The 19715-nt window shown below is 53.9% G+C and overlaps 1 protein-coding gene across 2 annotated transcripts in view; it reads right to left on the reverse strand.

Annotated features, from left to right (window-relative positions):
• Positions 1–8582: 8582 nt before the first annotated feature.
• RPS7 (ribosomal protein S7) overlaps positions 8583–19715 on the reverse strand; it is a 261270-nt gene continuing 250137 nt past the window's right edge. The window contains exons 1-7 of one of the 2 annotated variants that reach the window (XM_080812952.1): positions 14284–14782; positions 13972–14055; positions 13229–13300; positions 12698–12841; positions 12093–12157; positions 9283–9433; positions 8583–8691 (exon numbers count right to left, since the gene is read on the reverse strand). In XM_080812952.1, coding sequence (XP_080669078.1) covers positions 8614–8691; positions 9283–9433; positions 12093–12157; positions 12698–12841; positions 13229–13300; positions 13972–14046 — 585 coding nt within the window. In that variant the 5' untranslated portion in view covers positions 14047–14055; positions 14284–14782 and the 3' untranslated portion in view covers positions 8583–8613. Of the gene's footprint in view, positions 8692–9282; positions 9434–12092; positions 12158–12697; positions 12842–13228; positions 13301–13971; positions 14058–14283; positions 14783–19715 lie in introns of those variants that run through there. The other variant, XM_080812953.1, reaches the window with a different exon arrangement.

Here is a 19715-nt window from a genome sequence, read left to right on the forward strand (position 1 = left end):
ATTTATTTATTTGAGAGAGAAACAGAGAGAGCATGAGAGGGGAGAAGGTCAGAGGAAGCAGACTCCCCATGGAGCAGGGAGCCCGATGCGGGGCTCGATCCCAGGACTCAGCCCCCCAGGTGCCCTGGATTCTTTATTAAAACCTCCAAATAGGGGTGCCTGGGTGGCTCAGTGGGTTAAAGCCTCTGCCTTCATCTCAGGTCATGATGCCAGGGTCCTGGAATCGAGCCCCACATCGGGCTCTCTGCTCCGCGGGAAGCCTGCTTCTCCCTCTCTCTCTGCCTGCCTCTCTGCCTACTTGTGATCTCTCTCTGTGTCAAATAAATAAATAAAATCTTTAAATAAATAAATAAATAAAACCGCCAAATACCATAAATAAATCTGAAAACAGACCCAATGGGCCACTTCCTGGGAAACACACAACCTTCCACAATGGACCCAACATGAAATAGAGGTCTTAGCAGCCCCTAACAATTAAGGGGGTTGATTTTGTAACGAAAACTCCCAAGAAAGAAGCTCCAGGCCAGATGACTTCACAGGAGAATTCTACCAAAGTTTTATAGAAAAATTAACACCAATTTGTCATACCTCTTCCAGGAAAAAGAAGAGGGAGGAGCATTTTCCAATTCATTTTATGAAGTTGGTGTTACCCGGAGACCAAAACCAGAAACAGTACACACACAAGAAAGTCCACAAAAACTCCTAGAATCCAGAAGGGGCTCTGCGAGGCTCAGAGCTCAACATGAACGTTCGGAAACCAGGCATACCTCTACAAGCTGGCAATGGACACATACACTCCGAAACTTAAAATCACTTACAATCACTCAAAGAAATTCAGGGCCTCGGGGTAAATCTAACAAAACATGTCCGGATCTAAGTGCCAACCAGGAAAATCACAGCAGCTCTAAGACACCGCGTCGCGCTCCGGGACTGGGAGGCTCAGCACTGGGGGGAGACGCTGATTCTCCCTAGAGTGACCCACAAGCTTAACACGATTCCTGTTCAAATCCCAGCGAGACATTTTGTAGACAGAGACAGGATTATTCTCCAATTTATATGAAAAGACAAAGGGAGCTAAAACAATTCTGAGATGAAGGACGTAGCAGGAGGAGTCGGTCTGCCCAGTTGCAAGACTGACGATACAGTGGAACGGACCAGACGACCCACACAAACATTCCCAACTGCCTGGAGGTTTTTATTATTGTGATAAAATACAGAACAGACAATTTACCATTGTAATCACGTTTTAGTGTAGAGCTCAGTGTATTAACTACATTTGTGATGCCGTGTGGCCCTACCGTCCGTCTCCGTGACCTTCGCACCCTGTGAAACTGAACCTCTGTCCCCATACCACTGCCTCCCCATTGTCCCAATGCATTACAGCCCACCTCAGCCTCCTGGCCGCCTGGCCGCGCCTGCTGGACGTCCTATGATTCCGACCACTCTAAGTATCTCATGTGATCAGAGTCCAAGATTGGAGCTTCATGTCCTCAAGGTTCATCCGTGTCGTAGCCGGTGTCAGAACAACTCACCCCACCTCAGTGCAGAGGAACACAGCCCCAGCTCAGCTTCACCCTGGTCCCACTCCCTGCCCGGGACGTGTGACCGGAGATACTGTCACACCGTGGGGTCAGGGGCACAGAGTACTGGCTTCTGGGGACTGCGATGGACTGGAAGGTTCTCACCACGAAGAGTAACCAGGACCCAGCGGGTGACAGCGCTCACACGCGACCCCCCATAGACCCAGCGGGCGACAGCGCTCACACGCGACCCCCCATAGACCCAGCGGGCGACAGCGCTCACACGCGACCCCCCATAGACCCAGCGGGCGACAGCGCTCACACGCGACCCCCCATAGACCCAGCGGGTGACAGCGCTCACACGCGACCCCCATAGCCAGATCACAAGGACGCCTCTGGCTACCCCAGTGGTGGAAACTGATGGTGCACTGTGTTGTGGGGGTGTGTTCCCTCGGCCCACCTGGGACTCCAGCTGGGAGGAAGGGCCAGGGCCTGGGTCCCAGCGAGGCCCGCTCGGTCAGCCACAAGCTCAGTCCTCACAAGCAGCGCACCCAGCCAGCTGCTGGTGCTCCGGCTAGAGCTCCAGAGCCAGGGCAGAGAAGGACGGCGCCTGCCCAAGGTGCCACCGCTGGGGCACATGTCAGGTCGGGGCCCACCCTGTCTCCCCAGAACTGGGCTTTCCAGACGTTCTGGAGAGCCAGCAGCCCACCAGTCTGCCACACTCTCCTGGGGTCTCACCACCAACCTGGTCACTTACCTTTTGTTTTGTGTCCCAAACTGCTCAGGGCTTTTATTTTTTTTAAGTGCCAAAACCTGAGAATTAGTCTCGGTTACAGAGTAAGTGACAATATTATACTAATGACCTGTTTCAAGTAGGTTGTCAGAACCGTTTTGCCATTAGAAATCCTGTGTGCACCTGCCTTGCAATCACGCACCAACAAGTGCCGAGAAACCAGTAGGTCCTTCTCCCTTCAGGCTGCTCCGGCTTCCTGCCCTCCCCCTTTCCCTCCTTCCCCGTCTTTCCTTCAAAGCGCCGAAGTCGTGCTGTTGGGCGCAGGCTTTTCCTCCTGAACTCGGGCCCCTCGGGCCGCCTGGCCACGCAGCGGGTCAGAACGAGACTCTGGCTCAGCTCCCGGTGACTGTTTACATTCCCCGGAGATAACGGAGAAATCTGCACGAAGAGCCAGACCCGGCCCATGTGTCTCTGGGTGGGAACTCTTCCTGGAGGTCACCCAGCCAGGCCTCCACCGGTCCGGATACTTAGTCCTTCGGGACATTAACCTGGGCCACCCCGTGCCCCCGCCTGACAGCTCTGCTTCTCCAGAGCTCCCTGAATGTGCAGAGCGGCACGAGGCCCGCACCCGGCCCTCGTGGACGCGGTTCCCGGATGGTCGGGGGTTCGGGCACCACGGCCGCACTCATTAGAGCTGGAGCCCACCGCGCTGCCGGGAGATGCGGCCTTGGCGTCACCGTGTAGCTCGCCAGCGAGACGGATGTGAATGCCATTCATCTGACGACATCGTGCCATCCAAGGTCATCACAGCACCCGAGATCACCGGTCTCAAATGTGAGCGTGCACCAGAACGACCCAGAAGACTTCTGAAAGTACCGGCCGTTGTGCCGCCGCCCCAGACTTTCTGAGCCGGCAGTTGGTAGGGGATCCGGGCACCCCCGATTCTAACCAGTTCCCATGCGATGAGCGATGCTGGGCTGCTGGTCCAGGGACCACTCTGCCAACCTCCGCCTCCCTCACAGGGTGCTGTGAGGCCTGGGGCTGACAGAGTAGGTGGCCCGCCGCAGGGCCCCACGCGCGGGACACCCACGAGTCACGTGGTGCTGTCCTGCACCTTCTCGCTCCCCGCCTCCTCTCCTCGGTCGCCCCACAGGACCGCACACTCTTGCTCCAGCACAGGAACCGAAAGCCAACAAATCGGCCGCGGACCAAAGGAGGGAAAGACCTGCCGGCCGCGGCGCCCGTCTCCACGGCAGCCACGCGGGAGCCGCGAGGAGCCAGCACGTGACCACACGGTCAGGCCCGTCAACGGCCCGAGGCGAGCGGCCCCGTGAGGCTGCTTCCTGCGCCAGGGGAGCAGCGCGAAGGTGACCGCAGGGGCAGCTGTCCCGGATGGCCCACGGGGGGGACTCCTGGGCTGCGGCCCTCCGTGTGTTTGTGGCCCCTCCCAAGCCGCTCCTGCGCACCTTGTTCCGGGGAAGCATAAGTCAAAGGAATGGACTCTGCGAGCCAGAGGAAAGCAAGACTTCTAGGCGCACCGCTCAGGGACAGAAGTCAAGGCCACCCCGTTTCCTGGTTGCCGTCCATGTCTGCGTCACCCACTGGCAGACCTTCGAGGACAGAGGCCCCAACTTACCGGGTCTGCCGGAGGACCTGGCACGGAGCCGGCTTCACAGCCTACGGGGACCCGAGCCATCCTGTCGTCTTCATCAGGCGCTGGCACGCCATTCAACCATGGCTGGATCCGAGGGTGACGGGAGGGCCAGCCGTGAAGTCGATGATCCTGATTACAGCGAAGTCAGCAACATATACTGACCACTAACTACGTGCCGGTTGTCTCGGCTCAAAGCCTTTGTCCAAAGTAACGTCTTGTCTGAAATACGCCAGTCAGAGACTCACCCAGCAATGCCCTCTCTGTGCTCCCCCAAGAGGTGCTTGATGTAGGCCCCCCGCTCGGATACCACCTCCCAGACCGCGTCCCTTAAGCGGGGAGGGATTTTAAGAGCTTATCCTTACACAACCCCCTCATGGTACCAAGAGGGCACGGAGGCCCAGGGACGTCAAAAGACTTCAGGAAAGCCACACGGAATGAAATGGAAAAAGCAACCAATTGATAAAAGAGAATAAAATGTGGAACTTCCTCCTCTGTTCCACTCACAGATCCGAGAGCGGCAGACCTGGCTCTGTCATCTGGTTTCCCTGTGTCTCTGGGATGGTTCTCTGCTCGTCATGAGATTGATTTCCCTGATTCTTGATCCTCCCTTTGGAAGTAATACGACCGTTTTGGTTTTCAAGGACAAGAAACCTCATATATTCTTTTTCTTCCTTTTTTTTTTTAAGATTTTATTTATCTATTTGACAGACAGAGATCACAAGCAGGCAGAGAGGCAGGCAGAGAGAGGGGGGGAAGCAGGCTCCCCACTGAGCAGGGAGCCCAATGTGGGGCTCGATCCCAGGACCCTGAGACCATGACCTGAGCTGAAGGCAGAGGCTTAACCCACCGAGCCACCCAGGCGCCCCTCTTTTTTTTCTTAAGATTTACTTATTTATGGGGCGCCTGGGTGGCTCAGTTGTTTAAGCGTCTGCTTTCCGCTTGGGTCATGATCCCAGGGGCCTGGAATTGAGTCCCACATGGGGCTCCCCACTTGGTGGGGAGCCTGCTTCTCTCTCTCCTGCTCCCCCTGCTTGTGCTGTTAAATAAATAAAATCTTTCTTTCTAAAAAAAAAGAGAGAGAGAAAGAGCATGAGACAGTTCAAGTGGAGGAAGGGGCAGGGGAAGACGTAGTCTCAAGGGGGTCTCCACTGAGTGTGGAGACAAATGCGGGGCTCGATCCCCACATGAGATTATGACCTGAACCAAAACCAAGAGCCGGACATCCAACCGACAGAGCCCCCCAGGAACCCCAGAAAGCTCCTATATTCTTACAACATTAAGCTTTGAAGGCTCCCTGCCAGGCACTGTTACGCACACGCACCTCCCTGACCGGTGCTGAGAGGTAGCCTGCAGTGATGGCTCTAGGACTCGGGGCCATGACCCTTCGACCTGGAAGAACTAGGAGACCTCGCTAGTCCCGGCTGGTCCTCCGTTCTAGAATGAGATCTTAAGTCACAGAAACAAGGCAGCTCAGGGAAGGCGGCAGCCCCAGCCCCGCGGTGACCATACGCGTGTGGGCACAGACCCGAACGGCAGTGGACTACGACATGACCAGGGTCAGCGTTGGCCATCTGGGCTGCTCCGGGCTTGCAAACTGCCAGACGGACAGTTACAAGTAGCAGGAGCAGAACAGCAACTGCGTGGGGCGTGCCCGGCCGTGGGCTCCTGACTGCAGACTAGCGCTGCCTTGTCCCATTCCAGTGCGGCGCGGAGACGGCTTGAGCCGCAGCCGGGAAGGTGCTCAATGAAACTGAAGCCTCATTCAGACATTCCTACAGAGCACGAACTTGTGTCTGTGTAGAATTCTGAGTAAAAATGAACTGCCAAAGAGGCTTCAGACTGAACTTCTTACCCTCACCCAGAGTTGAGGGCATCAGCAGCTTCTCAGACAGTAACCGGGATCTCTGCAGCCAGAACCATCTCTGGGAACGGGGGTCCCTGTTGCCGCAAACTGTGCTTTTACTGTACGGTCACAGATGTTTATAAATATCAAGTATTCATAGTAGAGATCTAAAATTAGGCGTCTCAGCACCTCAAAAAAGCTCAAAAATGTTCCACTACTTAGGATCTTTGCAACTTTGTGTACCTTTATCAGTCAGGGAGGAAAGACGGGACCTGATACACAACTAGGAGGGAAAAGGAAGATCTAAACAGTCACTTTCTGTAATAAATGATACACACCCACCCCTGCAGGTTTAAGATCGAGCCCTTAGAATAGCCTATGCAGTTGGCCCTTGGATGGAAAGTGCAGGTTTGAGCTGGGAGGGTCTACTTGTATGTGGATTTTGGTTTCGATGAACACAGTGGGACACTGTAAATGCATTTTCTTTCTTTTCAGAGATTATTTTTAAGTAGTCTTTACACTCAACACGAAGCTCGGACTTACCACCCTGAGATCCAATCGCACGCTCCACTGACAGAACCAACCGAAATGTGCTGTTTTCCTGAGGCTTCCAGTCAACAGTAAGCCAACGGTTGAGTCCTGGAGGGAGGGGATTTTCAACACTGGAGTCAGGACCCCTGGCCCGTGTTGTTCTAGTCAACTGTGTTTCTCCTTCAACAGCAAGTTTACCGAGGAAAATTGTAGTGACAATGTTTAGCACATTAGTCCCCAAACTATTTCATTGCACACCCCACGGAGTAGAAGTTTTGAGGTCATCTCCAGGATCATGTGGTCATTAACATATTATAGAATGCACACGAGTCCTTAAAAAGGACGCATATGGTCATAAACACCAAAGTTTTAAATGGACACAAATAAATATTAATTTTAGGGAAAGCTATATGATTAATTTTAAAACTTGGTTTAATGTCTTATGATTTAGCAACTTGAAAAATTGCTTCTTCAATGGGCAGAAGACATGAAGACACTTCTCCAAAAACACACAAATGGCCCACACACAGATGAAAAAACGTTCGACATCACTCCGCATCAGGGAAATAAAAATCGGAACTACAGTGATACCACATCACACCAGTTAGAATGGCAAAAATTAAAAAGACCGGAAACAAGTGTTGGCAACGATGTGAAGAAACAGGAACCCTCTTACACTGTCGGTGGGAACGCAAGCCGGTACAGCCACTCTGGGAACAGTATGGAGGTTCCTAAGGAGTTAAAAGTCGGGCTACCCTACAACCCAACGATTGCACTGGGTATTTACCCCAAAGACAGATGTAGTAGAAAGGGGCACATGCTCCCCAATGCTCATAGCAGCCATGCCCACCACACTGGAAGGAGCCGAGCTGCCCTTCAACAGACGCATGGATAAGACGCGGTCCCTCTGCACAACGGGGCATCACTGATCCGTCAGAAAGGAGAACACCCACCATCTGCCCGGACGTGGATGGAACTGGAGGGATGATGCTGCGTGAAGTAGGTTAATCAAAGACCATTACCCTATGGTCTCACTCGTGTGGAGCATAAGGAATAGCACAGAGGACCACAGGGGGAGGGAAAACTGAATGGGAAGAAATCAGAGACAAACCATGAGAGACTCCGACTCCAGGAGACAAACTGAGGGTTACGGAGGGGAGGGGCACAGGGGGATGGAGTGACTGGGTGATGGGTGTTGAGGGCATGTGCTGGGACGAGTACTGGGTGTTATTATACACAGCTAATGAATCACTGAACGCTACATCAAAAATGAGTAACGTACTATATGCAAGCAAATTGAACATAAAAAATACTTTTAAAAAATGTGGTTCTTCATTTGATACTGAATTTTAGTAATTATCACTGCTAAAAGATTCCTAAGTAATAACACATATCTAGAACTTGCTTCAAAAATCTTCAGCAAAGAAAGGGCATGGGAGCAGATTCAACAAGACCGAGGAAACAGCACCGGCTCGAGCTGGGAGAGGGGAACACAGCACATCAGATGTCCGTCAGACTCGCTATGTGGATAGTCTTCTCAGAGGAAAGAAGCAAACGCAAGCGCAGCATCGACTATGCTTCCGTTCAGCAGTCGTGCGGCTACACGTAGACCCCAATGTCTCATCCCACCTACGCCTGACTGGTCCCGTGCATCCACAAGACCGGCGGTGAATGTGTGAACTCAGGGAATCTGGAAGCGGGGGAAGAAGCTGCCGTCAGGAAGCCTCGGTCCCAGCACCACCCGGCACTGTGCAGGTCTGCGTCACAGCAACATAAGCACTCACCGCCACTGAACCGTACACTTAAAAAAAGGATAAAATGGTAAATTCTGTATGTCTTTTACCACAATAAAAAATTCAGTGAGAACACCACTTTATCACATTTTGCTCTATCACGCCGTTTCCAAGGAACCATTCCTGGCCTGATTTCAGGTGCTTCTGAAACCCGGACTTCAAGGCAGGCAGGCCTCCCAGGAGACCCAGCATTCGATTCTCGTAGAGCGCTGCACAGGGACCAGGAGGCAGGCTACATTATCGTATCGTTCACGCCTTTGGTACCCGTGTGATCCTTCGGTTGAACTTGTCCAAGTGCCAATACTCAGCCACCTGGGCCAATGTCATAGGATTGTACCTATTACAACATCCCTGGATACAAGTATATCCCTCCCATGCATCAGACTGCCTGGTATATCCCACAGGCACCCTCTCTGCTCAAAATCTCCCAGCCTACGCAGGGAGCTGCTGGCTATGTAGACAGCTATACGACATCTCTGAATTTTTGAAAATCACGCCTCAAACCGAATACTGTCAAAGTTTTATTTAATCATTTTTATTCACAACTGAAACTCGGGGAACTCAAAGTTAACATCCTTGCCTGTGAGCTTCTTATAGACACCAGAAAAAGTTTCAACCTACAAGGAAAGAAAAAATTCATCACAAAACTTTTAAACATACACATTCTGCTTGAAGCCTAGCGGCTTTGTGAGGCTGTGCCCTGTGTGGTTTTTCCCCTCAGCAACCAGGGACTGACAAGACAAGGAATATACAAGCCTAGGGACAGGCTCACCCCTAGCGCTACGGGACAGGGCTCTAGTCACATCCCGGAGCTGGAGCGTGGTGCTCCTCTGGGCCACACAGACAAGAGTCCGTGAGGGGGCCCAGGGGTTGTCCACATTACCAACACTTCACCAGGAATGAAGCGAGGGGACAGTCCTCCCAGATTCTAACACTACCAAGATCCCACACCCAAAGGATGTAACATCTTACTAAAAGGAACTACTTTACTTCTAATTTTCCTATTAATTTAAAAGGCAGAGAATTCCGATTTTCAAAACAACCGCCACTATAAAACCCGACACACAATCTGCAGGGCAGTGGGCAGAGGTTCAGGTGGGAGAAGGCGGGCTGAGGTCACTCTTACTGGATCTGGCGGCACGTGGAGTTGGGTTTTGCTGCCTCTCCCCCTCCCGCGCACAGCCTCCAGCCACACAGCCGCCCCTTACCTTGTGCTCCACATTGTTCTGCTGCGCTTTATCCAAATGAACCTTGATGAGCCGGCTGCCGTCCAGTTTCACACGGATTCTCTTGCCCACAATCTCGCTTGGGAACACCAAGTCCTCCAGGATCGCGTCATGCACAGCTGTCAGAGTGCGGCTGAAAGAACATGGTGACAAGAGTAAGACACTGAGGAAGACCTGCCCTCCGGGGAGCCCCTCAGAAGTCAAAACATCAACAGCAAACCCCAGGTTTCTGAAACCAAATTAACACCAGTTTTCAAACAGGCCACGTACATTTAACAGATCATATGAGAGCCGCTGTCATACTAGACAGAGTAACAAGCCCCCTACTGATTTGTTCTGAAAGCGCAGGGTATGTTAACCAGGAAACCGTACAAACGACACAAACACCAAGTCCCAGGTGACCGTTTCCAGGGAACAGAGGCTCACGAGGGCTTCCCCTTTCAGGTGCTCTTTGGGTTTCTCTCCACTCACGATTTCTCAACTAATCTGCTGCAGAAGCTTCTTCGCTCATCTCCAAAACCACCCCCACCAAGGCTGCCAAGTTCATCTAAAAACCTATGATCACACCACGTTACTAGGGAAAGACCCTTCGAGAGCTCTCCATGGCCTCCAAAACACCTCCAAGGCTCCTCCTTGTTCTCTAGGACAAGGGACGCACTGCTCCGTCACCCGCTCTGTGATGGCAGCCCCACCCGGAACCCCATCTTCACCCCATCACATAAACTGCCGCTGTGACCTCACTCCTCTCCTGGTGGCACTTCAAGTTCAAAATCCATCTGGCCGCATGGCAACAGCAAGATTCGACCAATTCCAAGCTTTGGGGGTATCTGCCGTGTCCACCAAGACGCCAAGAATGAGAGTGTGAAGAGGTAGTTCTTTCCAGTGCTTCGGGACCTACCTTGCAGTAAGAACTCATCCAGAATGTCTCACGCTCAGTAGATGGACACTCCACTCCACTCGTTTGCATCTCAGATCCGGCCGCTCCTACACATTTTCTGGGGGCTCTCAAACACCTGCAAAGGTCTTACTACTCCACAAGCTCAAGGGAAATCCACTTCCCAAAGCCTCCATCACATTCCAGAAAGCAAATGACACAGATGGCCCAACTGATCACTGCTACCCGTGAATTACTAGGAAAGCACACAAATATGCAAATTTGTCAACTGTCTCCTTTAGAACAAATCCACACGCCATCAAAGCTAGCCTGAGCATCTCCTCTCAGATTCCAACATCAGCTTTAAGGAGGGGAAGTCAAGGCTACACAACTAATCATCACCAGCCGCAGAACTGAAGGCCTCAGACGAAAAGTAGCGGAAACCCTGCTAAGACTAGAATAGAGACCACAACAAGTCAACATCAGGACCCGTCCATGCAGGAGGTGTGAAGTACTGAAGACGAAGAGGTCTGCGGGCAGTGAGAAGTGGCAGAACCACCATGCCTGCCGCCTAGAGCTTCAACAGGAGGCCCCCGATGTGCAGAGTAGGCCACCAGGAACCCAGGCAAGCCGTCACCTGAGCACATGTGGAAAACACAAGTCTGGGATGAGAGGCTGTGGATGGGCCACTCCACTGGATGCAAAGCAAGGGTTTGTTTTCATATTCGAAGCAGGAACTTGGGCTCTAACAGACTAGACGTTCTTGACTGTCTCCTCACAAACTATCCAGAAGACCCAAAAAATCCCTAAATTCTTATGCTACTCCAACTGCCCGTAAAACAAGTTCAAGTACTGCACCGGACGACTCAAGTTCCAGGACTCCGGCTCCTGTCCTTCCAGTCTCCCCACCACCCTTCTCACGGTGACATCTGCCCACAGGAGCCCCATCACGACCTCCCGGTGGTTCACAAGCAAGACTGGGTGTTAGAAATCCCGGCACTAACAGCAGTCGCTGAGACAGCACTTCTCCAGGCCCTACGTCCCTTTTCCTCATCTTTTGAGGAGAAGTAACACCAAGTGCAGACTCGCTGAGGCTGCTGCCCATCTGGCGACAGAGACGCTAGTCCATGTTCTCCCAGGCTGGCCCACAGGGCAGGCCCCGCAGGGATCAGTAACCCATCTGTGAAACCACACTTCCACGAAACACCGCAACGCCCAGCTCAGGAAGCCAACGACACTCAGCATCGGAGTTTATGCCAAGTAACCTGTCAGTCAGTCGAGCTTAAAGGACACGGCGTCTACAGTCGCAGGAGCCCTTTCAACCCTCAATGTCAGCAACAGGAAAATCCACTTCACTTCTCAGCTTTAACTCACAGCAGAAACCAAGCAAAGACACCTCCCAGCACAGCTGCTCAACGCCCGGAGCGCTCAATGCCTCGGTGCTGCATGAGCCGCCCCGCAGGGTCTGCAGCCTTGGCCCACAGAGAAGGAACAAACAGTCTCATCTCTTGTGACAGCAGCTACCTAGTCTCTTCTACCTTGTAAATACAGGGGATTCTTGCCTCCCGAATTTTAAAACATACATAATTACAGAGAAAACCAGTTTATTCAGTAAGAATTCCCACGTGAAAGGTTTTCCTAAACTATGACTGTTTAATTTCAGAAACCCACTGCAATGCTTGCTACAAAAATACCCCACGTGAATCAAAAGTCCTTAATAAATGGTTTACTTTTTTTTTTTTTAAAGCAGGCTCCACGCTCAGCATGGAGCCCAACAGCCTCAAGTGGGGCCCAGCACCGGGCCTGAACTCACGACCCGGAGATGGGAGACCTGAGCTGAGATCAAGTGTCGGACGCTTAACCCACTGAGCCACCCAGGCGCCCCTACGGTACTTTTTGATGCTGATAAAATACTCACCTCCTGGGACGCTTTTGCTTATTTTTTGTGCGGCTTTTTCGAGTTGGCTTAGGCAGAATTCTCCTCTGTAAGATAAAAATTACCATGGAAAAGACAAAAACCTTAAGTTGAAAAAAAGCTAAGAGCTATCAAACAGCTTTAAAAGAAAAACAAAAACAAAACACAAAAAAACAGTTACAGAATAAATCCCAAGTCTGTAAAGGTCCACCGCCCCCGAGCAGACAAGCTCCTGAGAGAGCCGGTGAGGGCTTCCTGGCTCCTCTGCACGGCCTGCCCCCGCACACCTGCGCAGGCCAGGCCCACCGCCTGCTGGAGGGACCGCGCAGCAGGGAACCCGTGGGCAGTGCGGCCCCTCCTTCCCACGGACAGTGAGCACGAGGCTGGATCTGTGCTCACTCGCCTCAGCATCCACCCGTGCCCCGCGCACACAGCCGCCGCCCCTTCCTCGGGCTGGGTCGCCAGCAGAAGGGCCCGGCTGGGGGCTGGGACCTGGGACGGAGCACCCCGCCACCCAACGGCTCTTCCGACTCGCGTCAGACCCCAGACCTCGCTTCTCTTCTCACACTCCCCCCTCCCCACGGCGGGATGCGCCCAGGACAGGACACCTGAGCGATGAAGACGACGTGCTTCCCGCTGAACTTCTTCTCCAGCTCGCGCACCAGCCGGACTTGGATCTTCTGGAACGACTTCAGCTGAGGGACGGGAACGAAGATGATGATCGCCTTCCGGCCTCCGCCGACCTCGATCTCCTGAGGGAAGCACAGCAGCCGACGTCACCCCGCGGTCCCTCCCGTCCCGGACCACCTCCGCGCCGCCCCCGTCCCGCGAGCTCCCCTACACGTGCACCCCCGCACGGCCGCGCAGGAGGCAAACCGGCCTGCGGCCCAACAGGAGGCCGCGCGAGCACGCGGGAGCTGCGGCACTGGACGGTCCCGCAGCGGCCCGGACCGGCCAGGCCACGCGCTCGGCAGCAGGCGGGAAGCCACGGTGGAGCGCGGCGGCGGACACCCTCCGCCCGCGCCCCTCCTCTCCCAGCCCTGCCCTCCCTCCCGAGTCCCGCGCAGGCCCCGCACGTGCTCCCGGGCCGGGCCGCGGACGGTCAGCGCGAGCAGCTGCTCCCGGGCGGGTCACCTCACCTTGGCCGCCGTGATGTTGAGCTCCCGGAGCTGCGCCTTGAGGTCGGAGTTCATCTCCAGCTCCAGCAGGGCCTGCGGGGCAGCAGCAGAGCCGCCTCAGCGCCCGCACGCCGCCCCGCCGCCCCTCGCGGGCTCCTCCGGGACCGGCGTCCCCAGCTCCCGGCGGGTCGCGCGCGCCCAGACTCCCGCTGCTGGGGACCGGGGAGGAGGACACGCGCCGGGGGGACTCGTGTCGCGGCCGGGGAGGGGGACACGCGCCGGGGGGACTCGTGTCGCGGCCGGGGAGGGGGACACGCGCCGGGGGGACTCGTGTCGCGGTCGGGGAGGGGGACACGCGCCGGGGGGACTCGTGTCGCGGCCGGGGAGGGGGACACGCGCCGGGGGGACTCGAGCCGCGGCCGGGGAGGGGGACACGCGCCGGGGGGACCCGGGCCGCGGCCGGGGAGGGGGACACGCGCCGGGGGGACTCGAGCCGCGGCCGGGGAGGGGGACACGCGCCGGGGGGACTCGCGTCGCGGTCGGGGAGGGGGACACGCGCCGGGGGGACCCGCGTCGCGGTCGGGGAGGGGGACACGCGCCGGGGAGGGGGACACGCGCCGGGGGGACTCGAGCCGCGGCCGGGGAGGGGGACACGCGCCGGGGGGACTCGAGCCGCGGCCGGGGAGGGGGACACGCGCCGGGGGGACCCGGGCCGCGGCCGGGGAGGGGGACACGCCGCCCGGACGCCGGCCCTGCCCCCTCACCTGGGAGATGCCGGACTCGAACTCGTCCGGCTTCTCGCCGTTGGGCTTCACGATCTTCGCGCTCGAACTGAACATGGCCTTCTCCTGCAAGCACACAGCGTCCCCGCTGAGGCAGCCGCCCGCAGCCGCCGGCCCCCGCCGGCCCCCAGCCCAGCCCCGCGCCACCCCGCAGAAGCCATCGGGGGACACGGCCCGGGTAATCGGCCGTATCCCCGCCGGGTGAGCAGGACCCGGTCATGGAGGCCGAACTCCGAAACGTGTTTTCCTCAGAGTTGGACGAAAAGTCCAACAGCGAGAAGGCCCCCGACGTACCTTGGCGAGAGCGCCGGCCTAGGAAGAGGCCTAAGTCTCGCGAGAGCTCCTCAAATCCCGACGGCGAAAGGGAAGAGGCGGGAACAGTGCGAGGAGAGAAACCGGAAGAACGAGTGAAAAGCGGTCGAAGCCGACAGTCCCAGGAAGAGGCTCCGGGGGACCGGTGCGTTGGTAACTCTCCTCCGCCCGCCGCGTTTCCTGTCGGCTGTGGTTGGCTGGCGTGGCCCGGCAGCGGCGCAAGTTCCGGGCAGGCGTCGGGCGGCCGGGCGGGGCCGGTGTCTGGACGGGGTCGGGGACCCGCGAAAAACAACTCCGTCCCGAAGACGACGTTTAAAAAACACTCAGTTAACTCGAGGACTCATTTCCCCGCTGAAGCCATGGAAGGAACCAGAGACTCGGGGTCCGTTTGTGCCCGTGGCGAACCCACTGGCCTGACGTCTGTGAGGGCGCCTCGGAGGCGACGTGCTTTACGACTGGACGTGCTTTTCAGGCCGTAAACCGTCGGCCGTCGGCCCGCGGCGGGCAGGTGCGGGGCGTCCGCTGGGCCTCGCGCGGCCGGCTCGGGGCGGGGGGCGGATCCCCGACGAGCGCGGGGGCCACTGCCGGAGGGGGTGTGTCCAGGCCGGCGCTCGGCGGGGGCGCGGGGAGCTCGGGGGGGCGCGGCGACCCCGCCGCAGTCAGAGCGCGCTGGCCGGAGTGTGCCCGCCCCCGCCGCGCTGCCGCTTCGCGCTCACGCGGGAGGGTGGCCTGTGCCCTCGAGAGGACCCGGACCGGAATCCGCGAACGGCGTGTGACGTCCGTGCTCTGCGGGCCCTGCGCGGGGCGCGCGGCGAGGCCGCATCCTGGCTCGCAGGAGGGTCCGGAGCGGGGCCGCGCCGCCGTCGGATGGGCGAGGGGCTGGACGCGCTGGGCCTGGGCCGAGGCCGGGAAGGAATTCCCGAGACAGCGTTGGCACAAGAAGGCGGACTTACTAAAGCACGGGGACAGGATCTCAGGGCGGAGAGCCGCCCTGGGGTCAGGAGGAGCGGCCCGTTACAGACGTCCAGGTTGGGCGGAGCAGCCGCAGGCTCTCAGGCGTTTGGAAGCAGGTTTCCAGGACCTCGAGGGGCAGCTCCTGTTGAGAAAAGGTCATTTATTAGGGTCTGCTAAAACCCGAGTCACGAGACCCTTCCGGTGTGGATCAGTGAGGCGTGTGCTTGGGGGTGATTGTCAACATGTGTGTTGGGGGGAATTCCAAAGGAATTCCTGTATGTTTAAACCTGACCCAGGATTCTGGGGGGTCAGGCCAACTCTGTCCTCAGCAAAGTGTCAAGGCCGCCGGGCTCCCAGAGGAAAGCCCCTCTCCCTGTTTCAAGGACTTGTCAGTGAGCCGTAAGTCGTAGGGAACTTTAGTTTTTATTTTGCCTTTGTTTCCCACATCAAAGGGGATGAAAATTCGTGCTTTAAGAAGTCAGGGAAGTTTTTGGAAGAGAGGGAATTAACCTGAGGTGTGGAAGCGAAGGAGGAACTATTTACCGGGGAGAAGAGCCTTCCAGACAGGGAACAACTTGCGACAGATTCTCTGCCTGTGGTCGCAGGATTTCATGTGCTTGAGGTTCAGTCTCCTCGTCTGTCCGATTCGGCAGTCACTGCCCCTTACAGGCCAAGCACTAGAAGATGCTGAAAACATTACATTAGGTGGCAGGTACTGTTGCATTCATCAGCTTTTCTTTTAAGGATTTTACTTACTTATTTGAAAGAGCCTGAGCAGGGTGAGAAGCAGAGGGAGAAGCAGACTCCCCCGCTGAGCAGGAAGCCTGGTGCGGATCCATCCCAGGACCCCAGGTTCATGACCTGAGCAGAAGGCAGATGCTTAGTCCACTGAGCCACCCAGGTGCCCCACGGTCATCATATTTGTAAAGTTAGATAAGTTTTGGTAATGCCGGGGAAAAAAAAGAAAGCCACTGTCTCCTTGCAAAATGAAGAGTCAACTTGAAACTTGTTGCAGAAAGAAAAGTAGAACTGCTCCTCTGATCTTACCTGGGCGAGTCCTTCTGAGCATGCTTGCTGAACCATGTTGGTGTCTTTGCTACATGCCTGGCTTTTATCCCCGCCACACTGTAGCAAAGTAGCATGGGAGCTGTATTCAGTGGGTTCTTACGGTTTCCAATGCTTTGCCAAATAGCAGTGGTCAGAGCGGACCTCCTCACCTTGTTCCCCATCTCAGGGAAAGCATTGTCCATCATAGGTGTGATGTTAGCATTAGGTTTCTCTGTGGATGTGCTTTATCAGGTTGGGGAAGATCCCCTCTGTCCCTATTTTCCTGAGAGTTTATCTTGAGTGATATTATGTCAGATGTTTTTTATGCATTCATCAATAGGATCACATGAGTTTTTCTTCTTAGCCTGTTAGTATTGTGGACATTAGCCCCTTTTAAATGAGCTTCTTCATCTCTGAACATCTTGCTTTTCTAGCACAAGGTAACCCAGGCTAGTTTTATACCATTCTCAGACATGGGATTAACCTTTTCTCCAAAAAGCCCTGGTTCCTTTTATTGGAAAAATGGTGTTAGAGACCAGAATCTTGGCACCAGGGTACCTCATGGAGGTCCTCTTGAGGCTGCCTCGGTCTTCATATAACTAGTATGATGATCTTCAGTAAGTGTTCTTAAGTTCCTATGACTGATTTACTAGCTCTCCTTGTGTATCTATAACCTTATAGTCCTTTCTAGGAGGAGAATAAAAAAAAAATGTCACAGAACAGGAATTTTATATCTCTTACACAACCCTCTCCCTCTCCCTCTGTCCCTCCCCCCCCAGTACTTGCATGTGTATGTTCTCGCTCCCTCAGATCTCAAAAAAGTCATAAATGTTGGGGCACCTGGGTGGCTTAGTGGGTTAAGCCTCTGCCTTCAGCTCAGGTCATGATCTCAGGGTCCTGGGATCAAGCCCCGCATTGGGCTCTCTACTCAGCGGGAAACCTGCTTCCTCCTCTCTCTCTGCCTGCCTCTCTGCCTATTGTGAGCTCTCTTTGTCAAATAAACAAATAAGGTCATAAAAGAAAGTCATAAATGTGGAACTTCGATTTCTCAGAAGACTTTGGATAAACCTAAGTATTTAATGCTAATCCAGTTGAAACTTCCTAAAGCCAATTAGGGATGTTACAAAGCATGATCAGAGTATATAAAATCAAATTTTTAAATAACTGGGAAATATGTTATATATTATACCTTTAAATCATATCCAACATTTCAAGTGGAAATTTTTCCATAGGTTTACGTTATCTTCACATTGTCTGAATCCTGCTAGAATTGTTTCATAAAAGACACCAATAAGTATAATTATAACACAATGTAATTGCAATTTGAATCTCATGTTTTACATCACAATTACATAAATCTTCAGCTATTTAAAGAAAATGCTTACTTGAAATCAAACATGTCATGTCCTGAATTCCCCAACTATGCATTCATTTGTCACTAAAACACAAAATTAATATTTTTTAAAAATCAATGTTTCTCCAATTTTAACATGCAAAGGAATCACCTGGTAATCATTGGAAGATACAGATTCTGATTCAGAAGCTCTGGGCTGGGCCTCCATATTTTACACTTATAACTTGCTCCCAGATTATGCCCATGAGACTGATCCAGGGACCACTATGAGTAACAAGGGGCCAGATGTTGAGAGGAATTGCAGTAGATGTAGTAACAGGGAACCAAGAAAGATCCTTTTCAGCATGAAGGAAATGAATTAGGGAACCTACAGTTTCGTCCTAGAGGAACCAAGAGACTCTGCCTGGGTGGTTCTGGTCCAGGACAGAATATTGCAGGGGTGGGGTGCAGTTAAACACATCTTTGGTGTTCTCCATTACGTAAAGTCCCCATTTAGAGGGACCCTATGCTGGGGATGTATAATGTCAGCACCTGAGGCAGAAAGCCTAGAGGTCAGACAGAGGAGCGCACCCAGACTGCAAAGCGGTTCCCTTCCACACAGCTGCTCCTGGTGTTAATGATAAAGTGACAGAAGGAGAGTTACCGCAGAGTCCTTGCAGGTAAAACAAATTTATGGACCTGTCTGACCGATCAAGAATTAATGGATTGAATTGAGCAAAAGATTTCATTTCTCCCCACCACTCACTGCCAGGGTTTTCATAATCATTACCCAGTAGCGGGTAGGGAGCATGGGAAGGAAGTGAAGGCGCGAGCCTGCGATGAATGCGAAAACCTGCTGTGTAGCATGAAGCAAAGTCACTGGCTTCTTCTGGAAGGTTTCAAAGTCACTCTTCCCATGTAGCAGTATCTGATCTATAGACATGGGTGACCTATCAGGTGGATGAGAGGTAATCATTCAAATACTAATATTTAAGATAAAGAGAAATTCACTTGATTTTTATCATAAACTGATAATCTGTTCATCTTCAACGTATTTCATCAAAAGCAACACCATTCTCATGAGCTTTCATGAAACATGTACAGGATGAAAGAAGTAATGTGACATTGGGAACACGCTAGTGTATCAGTCCAGATTAGAAGCTGCGTGCAGTGTTCACAGCCCCCCCCCCACGGCATCATTATCTCCAGTTTTCAAGTGAGAGAACAGACTTGAGGCAACTCACCAAATGGATACAGGTAGTAAACTGTAGAGCTGGAATTTGCCGTCCGTGTGTATGAGCCGCACAGGTCAGGGCTGGGGGAGAACAGGAGGGGTCTGGGGGACAGGATTCACGCACACGCTCCATTTTGACCCTCGGTCCTTCATTGTGCTCATCCCATGCACTCCACAAGTCCCCCAACCGTTCTGCAGGGCTAGCACACCAGTAACCACACCCCCATTAGCCAAGGGCCTCCGGAGGTTGAGGAAGGTGACTGACAGCCCTGTGGACCTGCTGGTCCTCAGCTACCACGCTTTGCTGGTATTGTTCTTGGTAACAGGTCATCTTTAGGGAGATACCAGGGGTCCTTGTCTCTGGAACAGACTGCAGTTGAAATGCCCTCTGCCCAGTAACCATGTTCCTGGGGCCACATGGGGGCATTTCTGCAACTGTTCAGACTGAGACTGGGAACGACCCACAACCAGTAGGAACCTGTGTTAGGGCGAGCGGGGGTAGGGGCGTCCCCCACATGTGTGATGCCGAGGGGCTTATGGTTAGCATCCTTCTCCAGTCAAAAGGATTTTCAGTTATCACCATGTCATAGTCATCATTATCTTCCTAATTCACTCTTCTAAAATGAATCATTAACATCTAAAAAGAATAATTTTTTAAACCTTAGAAAGTTGTTGGTTTAGTTTTTGCTTGTTAAGATTTTATTGACAGCGAGAGAGGGAACACAAATGGGGAGTGGGAGAGGAAGAAGCAGGCTTCCCGCCGAGCAGGGAGTCCGATATGGGGCTCCATCCCAGGACCCTGGAATCATGACCTGAGCCGAAGGCAGATGTTTAATGACTAAGCCA

The sequence above is a fragment of the Martes martes genome, assembly GCF_963455335.1.
Source record: "Martes martes genome assembly, chromosome: 9".
NCBI classification, from domain to species: Eukaryota; Metazoa; Chordata; class Mammalia; order Carnivora; family Mustelidae; genus Martes; species Martes martes.